General features: G+C 41.2%; 1 protein-coding gene across 1 annotated transcript in view; it reads right to left on the reverse strand.

Annotated features, from left to right (window-relative positions):
* Window positions 1–2,045, reverse strand: part of DEUP1 (deuterosome assembly protein 1) — a gene marked incomplete at its 3' end in the record, with an annotated part of 45,496 nt that extends 43,451 nt beyond the window's left edge. The window contains exon 1 of the mRNA XM_082043438.1: window positions 1,984–2,045. Coding sequence (XP_081899564.1) covers window positions 1,984–2,027 — 44 coding nt within the window. The 5' untranslated portion in view covers window positions 2,028–2,045. The remainder of the gene's footprint in view (window positions 1–1,983) is intronic.
* Between the last annotated feature and the right edge of the window lie 9,649 nt (window positions 2,046–11,694).

Raw genomic sequence — 11,694 nt, forward strand, 5'->3', positions numbered from 1 at the left:
ACTTCAGGCCTATATCTTCATCATCAATGATTCTTGCACTAATTAGACCTTTCTAGCTCTATTTATCTGTCTTTTACTTTAGAGTTCTGCACAGATCTGTACTTTTCTGATAGTTTCCTAACCATCATAGAAAGAATATTATTGTCCATACACTTTAGAATGAAGTTGTAATTTAGAAACTGACATTTTAAGAAATGTTTGGTTCATACTGTCAATCTGTACTTCACGCCTTCTTCCCTTCTTACTCAGGTTTGCTGACAAGTAGGAAAATATGTATGACCATATTTCTGCAAACATAGGTAAAACTTATGCAGAACAACATTAACAAAGATTTCCATCATACATAGTACATGCACTAGTTTTTGATCCTTAACGGAGCTTCTAGAGCCAATATGAATTCCTTTTATCATCTTAAAACTTGCTTCAAAAGTAGGCAATATATAAACAGATTGTGATACAACAGTCCGTTTGAATCTTCTACCCCAAAGTTCTGTTATATGAACTACAACTAATTTATTTACCGATTTTCAGCCATACAGAATCATACATGTTTGTGGATGGATAATTTGTAATTAATGTGTTCTTGCAGCTGGGATGTAATTGTCATTATTTCCACCACCACTTTCTGGCATCTTCCCAAATTTTGAAGCTATCTGCATTATCTCCGGGATACTGTCAGCACAAACTGTATTATAAACTGTATATTATAATCTACTCTTCCAGATTATTTCTAGTTAATAGAAATTAATAGCTATCTAGAACACCTGGTTTATGATGGGACAAAGCACTCTCTAGATTTATCTGCATTGGCCTGAAATTTCACATATGTTGATTACAATGAAGGCCAGGCAGGATCTGAACTCTTGAAATAGGCTTCCGATTTGCTAAAATAGTATCCAAGGACTAGCAAGATTTTTTTTTTAAACTCAAGTTTTCATATGACCATATTTACCAACGATATCACTAATGAAAAGAATGCCCCTCAAAGCCAAAAAAGGGCCACATTGTTCAGAATAGAATATTTTACTGTAGCCTTTTTTTTCCATTATGAAAAGTGCACACATTATTTTTCAATACAACAGAGCACACTTCCAAATCCTATTAAAACTTTCTTGGTCCAGAGTAAGGTCTGATAGGTGTGTTTCTGTTATTTTAAGAAATACTTTAAATATGCATCGTATTATCTTGGACTGCTTCTTAGTAATAATGACAGAAGAAACTTTTAAGTGAAAAATGGATAATAAGTTTATTATTATATCTATTATTATTATTATAAGTTTATTATTATATCTATCAAATAATGATAGATAAATATTCTATTTAGCTCATTATATCGGGCACTACATTTTATATCGCTGTGTTCCTTGAACAGGCTGGATGGGGTGAAGTCCTACAGCAAATCTCACCCATGTTTACAGTTTTTTTGAAAGATTTTGAGCAGTACTAATATTTTTTTAGATTAACATTAAAAGAACTAAACTTATGTAAAAAAAAAATATGATTATGTTGCAATAAAAAGTGCACTTATTATTTGGGAAGAACAATTGTAGTTATTACCTGTGCAAAATAAGACTAAAGCTTTAGCAATTAACAGCTTTGTTTTTAAGATTTTTGACTGTTTTAAGAGCTGTGATATGTAAGTTTATACTGTTGTATCCTAGCAACTGAACTATTTTTTAAGGCATTTTAAAACATCATTTATTAATATCTTAATAAAACCCCACATAGCTTTCATTTTTTCCCCTTTTGTTCAAGCATGAAGATTTAAAACATTTAAATAACTAATAGAAACAATCAGTAAATTATAAAATAAAGCAATAAGATGTGCGACTTAATTATCAGTAACCTCTCCAGCAGCAGAAGAAATTGAGAAAGAATCAAAGTTTGCTTTTAAAATCACTAATATTTTACATTTCACATTTTTAATAAACCCACATAATTCAATTCCATGATATTCAATCCCCAGACAATGTCATTACTTACTTAGTGGCAGCTTGTTCCTGAAACATTTCTAAGTCCTGTTCCATGTTATCGATGGTTGTTTTAATCTGATGAAACAACAAAAATCAGATAATTCAGATTCTTAAATCTGTGCTTTTAGACAGCCAAGCAGTGCATATTGAATAGTTCCATGCTTGCCTTTCAATTTCTGTAATTTTCCCATTGTAATCAACAGGGGCAGAGAAATGCAGCTCTACTTACAGGCTGGAATGGGCAAGACAAAAACTTCTGGAGTAAACTCAGCAGCTCTCAGGCTTGGTGCATCACTGAGATTGCTAGAAGTGGCGTGAGCATGAGGGCAGCCTTGGATTTCTATGAGGAAGTTCGTTTCCGATCATTCTCTGTTGTGTGATGTCAATTATTTGCCAAGACACTTTAAAATACATAAACCTAAATTTGTCACAGATCCATGGCTGCATTCAGCACCACTTCTTGTACCTTCACACACTCTAATTAACCTGTACAAAGGCTATAATTGCTCTCAAACACAATTTTGAGTTCCCATGGAGTATTTGCTGTCTTAGCAGATGTGGCACTGGGGCACACTGCCCGCAAGTACCTTGGCAGGCAGATCAGATCAAGGCTGCTGTTGGGATCAGTCTGGTTCTGTGGGTGGAGCAGGACACAGGACGTGGGGCAGGCCTGGCTGTGTGCAAGAGCAGGAACCAGCCACATAACGGGTGACAGGGTGTCACGAAACAGCCCTAATTCCCTGTGGGGGTGGGCAGTGGGGCTCTCAGGGGCATGGGTACCAAGACATATAGAATGACAGGATAACTTTGGTTGGAAGAGACCTTCAGGATCATCAAGTCCAACCATAACCTAACTCTAGCACTAAACCGTGTCCCTAAGAACCTAGTTTAAATGTCTTTTAAACACCTCCAGGGATGGTGACTCCACCACTTCCCTGGGCAGCCTCTTCCAATGCCTGACAATCCTTTCCATGAATAATTTTTTCCTAATATCCAATCTAAACCTCCGCTGGTGCAACTTGAGGCCATTTCCTCTTGTCCTATCACTTACTACTTGGGAGAAAAGACCAAGACCCTCCATGCTACATCCTCTTTTCAGGTAGTTGGAGACAGCGATAAGGTCTCCCCTCAGCCTCCTTTTCTCCAGGCTGAACAACCCCAGGTCCCTCAGCTACTCCTCATAAGATTTGTGTTCCAGCTACAGGACCTGTAGGAATCACTGAAAGCATTTTATGTAGCTCCCTTGCTACCGGGGGGCTCCAAAACATCCCCACACACGTGTGTGGACATCACCTCATGGCACTGCGACCTTTGGCTCCACAGAGCACAAGCACCTGAGGTGACACTGCCACAGCGCCAGCACCATTGGCTGCACAGGAGACCAGCACCTGAGGTGACACTGTCACCGGGGCAGTCGTGGTTCTACCAGTGACGGCCAGCTGAGGTGACATAGGCACAGGACCACCAGCCTTGTCTCCACAGGGGACCCGCAGCACCCGCGGCCCCCGCGGCGGGCCAGGCGGTGGTGCCGCGGCCGCGCCCTCCCCGACCGTTACCTGCCGCGCTCACCCTGTCGCTCCTTCCGCACCCGATGTCGCTGTGGCGGCGGCCCGAGTCCCGCAGCCCGGTCACCCCTGCCCTCCCATCCCGCCCCAGCTCCCGCCTGTCGCCGCCGCCACGTCCCGCGGCCGTTTCGGGCAGCGCCAGGCGTCTTCTCCCGTCGCCGCGGTAACGCCAAGGGCGGCAGGACCGGGCGGGAAGGCTGGCGGGCGGCTGGACGGCCTGGAGCCAGCGGGCCAGGGAGCCAGGCAGGGAGGTGGACACGGCGGGGAGCTGAGGAGAGCTGAGGGGCGGGCGGCGGGGCCGAGGCAGGAGCTGGCGGGCTCCGGCCTGACGGGGCTGTGACTGCGCGGGGAGGGTGCGAAGGGCCCCGCGGGGCCGAGGGAGCTGCCGGGGACACGCGTGTCCCTCGCACGGCCCCGCGTCCCTCCGCGTCCGCCCTCCGGTGGATTTCACCTCAGAAAGTGTCAGCCGGCATAAAGAACATTTAAGAAATCAGTAGTCAGGGCGGTTTTCTTTTTTTTTTCCCTTTTTTTTTTTCTTTAAACACTATCTTTACTAGGTAATGAAAAGGCTAAACATTACCCTTTTCTTTCTGAATGACTAGCTATGCTTTTGTAAAACGGCTTCAAATGATTCTCAGATTATTGTGCAAATGACCTAGATTTGGATGACACTTCCCTTTACATTTTTTGTGGACTTCTACCTGTCTTATTCAACAACAAAAGACTTTAAGAATCACAGCTATTTCAACTTTTTAAAATAATAATTTGTGCTTCCAAGCTTAGGTTTTATAGATCTCTTCGAACACCAGGGAATTTTTCTACAAGGACAGTAGAATTAACTTTGTATTTATTGCCCTAAAATTGCATGGAGCATTTTCAGGAGTTGCCAGGCTATCTCTGTACACTAAATTTAGAGCTTTTGGTTTGCTTTGCTTGGACTATCTACTTAAATTTGCCGACTGAACTGCATTTTTAATATCAGTTCTAAGGAATAATCTATTTCATTTGTTTCCTACCTACTGTGCTAAGTCAGATGGTTTTCATGTCAGCAAAAACACTGTTTCAAGCTATGAATTATGAAAAAAAGTGTTTTAAAATTAAAGATTAAAATAAATTATATGCAGAGTTTCAGGAAAGTTCCCAATAAAGTTTGCTTGCTCACTCTAGGAAATAACTGACAATTTTCCTTTGTAGTTTTTCTCAAGATTGCTAAAAGTGTTTTTATTTTTGCTTCACACTTTTTTTATTTTCATGCCTGGAGTATCCCAGGAACAGTTTAGGCCTTTCTTTGGCAGCAGCAGGAGCAGCTGCTGGGTGAGCAGATCTGATGGGCAGATCTGAGGTGACCCTGGAAAGCAAGTCAGCAAACTCGGGAGCAGTGGGATGCGGTGCTGAGCACAGGCACAACTGCAGCGTTGCTCAGATGGGGCCCAGGGGCACGGCCCTCACCCAAAATTCTGCTCCTGAGCTGAGGGCACAGACCCCAACACAGTGTCTTGGGGCTGTCTTGTGTCAGCCCTGAGAAGTTGCACTTTTCTTTAGCACTGCAGAGAAGGACTTGAGAGTTCTGGTCAACAACAGGTTGACCATGAGTCAACAATGTGCCCTTGTGGCCAAGAAGGCCAACGGTACCTGGGGTGCACTAAGAAAAATGTGGCTAGCAGGTCAAGGGATGTTGTTCCTCCACCTCTACTCTGCCCTGGTGAGGCCATGTCTGGAGTACTGCATCCCATTCTGGGCTCTCCAGTTTAAGAAGGAAAAGGAATTACTGGAGGGAGTCCAAGCAGGAGGCTACTAAGATGATTAAGGATCTGCAGCACCTTTCTTATGAGAAGGGACTGAGAGAGCTGGGTCTGTTCAGCCTGGAGAAGAGAAGCTGAGAGGGGATCTCATCAATGTTTATAAATATCTCAAGGGTGGGTGTGAAGAGGATGGGACCAGACTCTTTTCAGTGGTGCCCAGTGATAGGATGAAGGGCAGCGGGCACAGACTGAAGTACAGGGGGTTCCATCTAAACACGAGGAGAAACTTCTTTACTTTGAGGGTTCCAGAGCCCTGGAACAGGCTGCCCAGAGAGGCTGTGGAGTCTCCTTCTCTGGAGACATCCAAACCCACCTGGACACATTCCTGTGTGATCTGCTCTGGTGACCCTGCTTTAGCAGGTGGGTTGGACTGGATGATCTCCAGAGGTCCCTTCCAACCCCAACCATTCTGTGATTCTGTGATTCATTATTTAGTTACTGTAATAGAATTAATGTGAAGAAAACACAGTGAACATTTGATTTTTGATACCTGAAACATTTCAATTTTTTTTTTCTAATTGAAATACTGTTTTAAGATTTTTTTTTATATATAGTGATATTTGGGATTATTTATTTTACATACTTGAATTTAGGATGATTTAAAGTATTGTGTACTACAAATAATTTTTAATGTAACCGCCAGCAAGTTTCCATTTGTTCATCTCCAACTGAAGTGAACTTTTCAGCCATATTCCCAGTGCATATATTTTAATTTCCTCCCTGTCTCATTGTTTCTCTGTGATAATCAGTTATTCAGAAACTTAACTTCCATCTGTCATGCCCAAGTAGTACTGGGGGGAAACTTCAAAAAATACAGGAGGACAATTCCCACTGCCATTAGCCAGAGTTGTGTTTCTGACTCCCCGATGTGCCTTTAAATATCTCATTCATGATATTAAAAAAATCCCATATAAAATTGTTGACATGTTCTATTTGCTTTTGCTCATCCATATTGTCTCTTTATTAGAGCTTGTCTTATGAGACCCAAAACTTTTATTCGTTGACTTTAAAGAACATGCTTTACAAAATATGATAGCCAGCAAAAAAAAAAATAAAAGGAAATTACTTTCAAATCAGTTTATAGATTAAAATAATGGAAAGCTATAAGCACATTTCTGCAGAAAAAAAAGGAGGTAGGTTAGTGCAGGGACACAGCAGGATATAATCAAATGTCAAACAAGACATGGATATTTGTATGGAAACAAGGGGAATTAGATAGGAAGATGCCTGGTGGCACAACTAGCTGGTAATGGGAGAAAAGGGGAAGCCAAGTAATGACCCCAGGGGGAGAATGTTCTGCACCTTCAGCAGATGTCCCGTGCTCAGCCTGGTCCTGGGATGTGTGCGCCAAGGCGAGATTAACAGCCGCAGGAGAAACACCGCAAGAAGCAGCGTAAAGAGAAATGTTGATCTTTTCATACGTGCATCTCTGAATTTATTTTCTGCTTTTTCTGCTTTGTGTCACCTTGCAACACCTTATCGACAGGTATCCTGTCACCAACAGAGTGTATGCCACAGACCTTCCTGCTTTGGAGAGACCATGGAAAGTGAGTCTTTCTGTACAAGATGTCTTTTGTCAGTGGTGTGGGCTCTACATGAAGTCATTGAGCTCTTGTTGATAATATTTGTGAAGCATGTAGCTATTTTAACAGACTGCTGAAAGAGAGGAAACATTAATTCTGTTAACAAATCCATTCCACCACAAAAAAAGTCCTAAGTAAAGCAAAATGCTTTTAGTCTAATAATCATTCCAAGAATTTGGTACATTTCTAATAATAAATCAATAATATGCACTTCAATATAGCGTATTTCCAGAGCAGAATTAAAGAAGTGGTGTTAAGGGAGTGGCATAATTGAGTTGTAATTTAACTGACAAATTGTTATATACCTACTGGTTAGACTTCCTAGATATTTGTCACTTGAATTCTTTGAGATGTGTTATTTTTGTAGTGTAATATGTAATGGTAGGTAAAAGCTAAGTGCATTTGTGCATTTAAATATAGTTTTTATTTACAGGATGTATTTATACCTTACTTTGCAACCTCAGATGACAAATATGATTGACCATTTTCTTGCAGTAGGCTCAGTGTAGCTCTCATAAGAAACACACTCATTTCTTTAGCATAGAGATTACATGGGTTTAGTGATACTTAGGTGATGGATTCATAGCAGTTTTATAATAGTTTAATAATTACATTGTGTATGTTAGTTTGGATGTTTATGAACATACCAACTTAATTTACAGAACCTCTGTTAGAAGCGAGAGGCAGAAGGGAAAAGGAATACCTCAGTATAAGCCATCCATCAACAAACATGCAGAAGTCGCTGGCAGACAATAAAACCTACCCCAAAATCCCTAAGACACAAGCAATAAGAGAAGAATGACATTTAGAAAAGAACCTTTGCAGGAGGGATTTCCTTTTGTGAAAATTAGACAGGCATAAAATCTGCCTGAGGGTTCTGAAGGTGGCTAACATTTACTGGGAGGAGGTGATAAACCTTGACATAATACAGGCGTGGAGGCAGAGTCCTCTTTCTAAATATTTTTTTTCTGGTTTAAACTGAGAACTACTTTTTCTTAAGCAGCTTAGGAGATCACTGAAGGGAAGAACAGAAAGAGCTTGGATTTAGTTGGATTTACCAGGTAAACTGATTGATAAGTCATCCTGTAGGCTGGGACCCAGTCTAAAAGTGGAGGATTGTAAGAATTTATCCTGTAATAGGAAACCTGAAAATTAGGGGTAGTGCTCTGAGGGAAGACAGAAGGGGGATAAAGGTGCCAATAGGCCTGTTGCTGTGACAATTATGAGTTAATCTTTCTGTGTTACTCTTTAATGATGACAAAAAATAATCATAGAATAATTTAGGTTGGAAAAGACCCCTAAGGTCATTGAGTGCAACCATAAACCTAACACTACCAAGTCCACCACTAAACTGAGTCCCTAAGAACCTAATCTATGCATCTTTTAAACACCTCCAGGGATGGTGACTCAACCACTTCCCTGGGCAGCCTGTTCCAATGCCTGACAACCCTTTGTGTGAAGAATTTTTTCCTAATATCCAATCTAAACCTCCCTTGGTGCAACTTGAGGCCGTTTCCTCTCGTCCTATCACTTGCTACTTGGGAGAAGAGACTGACACCATCCATGCTACAACCTCCTTTCAGGCAGTTGCAGACAGTGATAAGGTCTCCCCTCAGCCTCCTTTTCTCCAGGCTGAACAACCCCAGTTCCCTCAGCTGCTCCTCATCACACTTGTGCTCCAGGCCCCTCACCAGCTCTGTTGCCCTTCTCTGCACTCTCTCCAGCACCTCAGTGTCTCTCTTACAAGTGAGTGGCCCAAAACTGAACACAGAATTCAAGGTGCAGCCTCACCAACACCAAGTACAGGGGGACAATCACTGTTCTAGTCCTGCTGGCCACACTGTTCCTGATACAAGCCAGGATGCTGTTGGCCTTTTTGGCCACCTGGGCACATTGCTGGCTCATGTTCAGCTACTGTCAATCAACACCCCCAGATCCCTCTCTGCCAGACAGATTTCCAACCACTCTTCCCTGAGCCTGTAGCGCTGTCTGGGGTTGTCGTGAGCCAAGGGCAGGACCCAGCGCTCGGCCTTGTTGAATCTCATCTATCTAATTCTACATCATGTATGCACAAAATAAAAATATATTTTTTTTTTTTTAAATGCTTTCTGCGTATGTATTTTTTGGAAACTCATAATAATGTTCAGCATTACTGCAACATCTTTTAGTCTTTCCTTTGTAGCTATTGCTACTGCAGCATAAAAATAATACTTTATGGGTTAACTTCATGGGGATTGTTTCTAGTGCTCTACAGACAAGAATATTTTTTTATTAACTTGCTTTTACTTCTAAAATGAAATAGTCTATGATCTTGTTGCAATTAAAAAAGAAAAGTCTCTGTTAAACTTCCTATTGTGCATTTAATCTTCTGCTATGTATCATGCCACAGTTGATTCAGTTGCTATACTGTGCCACACTGACATAAGGATTTATTAAAAAGTATTATAGTTAAAATAGGCATATTATAGAAAAATATAAACTCTCTAAAGCATAAATTTGAGTTTGTACTGTTTGAAGGGATTACAGGAAAAAAATGTGCATTTCGTTTCATCTTAAGTTGAAATTATTTTATGATAAATCTACAATTTCAGTTTTCAATGGCACTTGATCTGATAAAGATTGTAGAAGATGCTTTTCGTCACATTTAAGTTTGTCAACTGAAGGGTGGATAATTGGAACTTTTGTAATCTTGCATAAATTTAAAAGCAAACCTACTATTTTGACTCAAGCACATTAAGTGATTATTCTGCTGAAATAAGTTGTAGAGAAATAATTAACAGTGCTGACATTTAAGCAGTCATTCAGGGTTTCAGAGTTAGCAGCTGAGGAGATTATATGGGAGTTCACATTACTCACCTGCATAAGAATGTATTAATATAGAACGCAATGCTGTATTAGTTATATTAAGATGGCATTTTCAGATTATGCTTGGCTAGTCATATACTCTGTCCAAACTAATTTAATTTATTTTATCTTTGGATTCACGGTTTAGTTTTCTAATGATCAGAACATTCTTATTTTTAGAATTAGTAGCGGGGTACAGTGGTAGAGCGATTAAAATGTTTTACAGTGTTACCTTCTACAGAAGTTCATTATGAGGTCTGAGGCATTTGGCTTGTCTGGCAAAGTTAAGTCCCCATTTGACTTGCCTGTAAAGGGGTATTTGGTCAGTCAGATTAGGGACTCAGAGGCAGGAAGACTATGTCACTCTGTCACTTTTCTCCAGGAACAAACCCCTGCTTTTTAACAATCTAACATCTAAACCCAAGCTCTGACCTTGAGAGTCATAATTCTGTTTAGAGTGCAAATAACAGTAACACAACATTTGCTTACTTTCTTTGCCTTCTGCAGGCTCTTGATTGTTTATACACTCAGGGCTGAGTTTGGGCAGAGCAAATACAACTCCTACTTGAACACCAAGTTCTGCTTAACAGTTGGCAGTTCACAGTGATGAAGCCTTGGTTAGTATGAGTGTTCCTTGCAGGGCCAGCTGCATTCAAATACGTGACAGCAACAGCAGCAATAGAAACTTTGCTTCAGCTTGCTGGAGAAAGCAAAAGCAAGCAAGGCTTCCTATAGAATTTGAGCTATAAGAAATGCTCTTCATTTTCCAAAAGCTGAAAATGGGGGCTGGGGAGCTCTCCCACTCTTCAGCAGAGGAACTAGATGATTTTTAAGGGTCAAGCCTTAATCCTTAACTTTCCCTCCCAATCTGGACACTCAGATGACCATATTACAACTGTGTCTCAGACATCAGTAATTTGTATATTGTAAGCATTATACTGTTATCCAAAAGAGTAACTAATCAGATATAAGCCACAGTCAATTTAGCTTTTATTGACAGTAGCTGTTCAGATTGGAGGGGAAAAATGTGCAAGATCCACAGGGAAACATGCAGACACACATGTGTATGGAAATACACGCAAACATAAATGTGCACTCTGCATCTTACACCAGTACTGGCCAGGGCAAAAGATTCTTGGAGAGGCATGGCTCTTGGAGCATCCAACCTCCCAACTCAGTCGGTGTGGCAAGAAGAATACCGTGGCTGTCTCTGGCCTCTGCCCTTTCACAGCTTTGGGGTTGCTCGGCCAAGTTGCTACTGGACATTTCTTGGGGCATTAGGCAGAGTTCTTCTCAAAGCAGCTGCCCTTGCTGACCCCCTGGCTGAACTTGGCTGAGCCCTCTTGGGCTGGAGGTTTGGTTTTCCTCACTAGTACATTCAAACATACCATCTTCTGCCTCTTGCTGATTCCAACCTGACCTTGACTGGGCCTCAAGGCCAAACAATGAAGATACAAACAGCACAGGCAATGTATATACAGGGAGTGGATTTCTGATGATACTGATATCAAAGGATGATTTTACCTGGACATTGTCAAGTTTTATGGTTTTGTCATGGATATCTGGCCAGGGTTTGAGTCAGTTTTTCAACAGCATGAGAAACAGCATCACTGTTGAATTTCAAGAACTTCAACCTCTGATTACTCACCTTTTCCATTGTCCACCCTAGGAAACAGCAATTAGATCTGTTTTTCTCTTGTGTGCACACTTCAGAGCTGATACTGTTACTGTAAAGTGGCGACAAGAAAGTACGAAAGAAGTCAGCCCTGGTTTAATTTCTGTCTCTGGTCTTTCAACAAAGAGCTTTGTTTTCTGCTTGCTTCTTCTTATCTGAAACACAAGACTTGAGAAAGAAGATGGTCCCATAGCAGCCCTCACAGACATCAGTGAGGTGTGTGAAAAACACCAGGATTAAGGGAAAAGCTGA

This window comes from Streptopelia decaocto, assembly GCF_964273445.1.
Source record: "Streptopelia decaocto genome assembly, chromosome: 1".
Lineage (NCBI taxonomy): Eukaryota > Metazoa > Chordata > Aves > Columbiformes > Columbidae > Streptopelia > Streptopelia decaocto.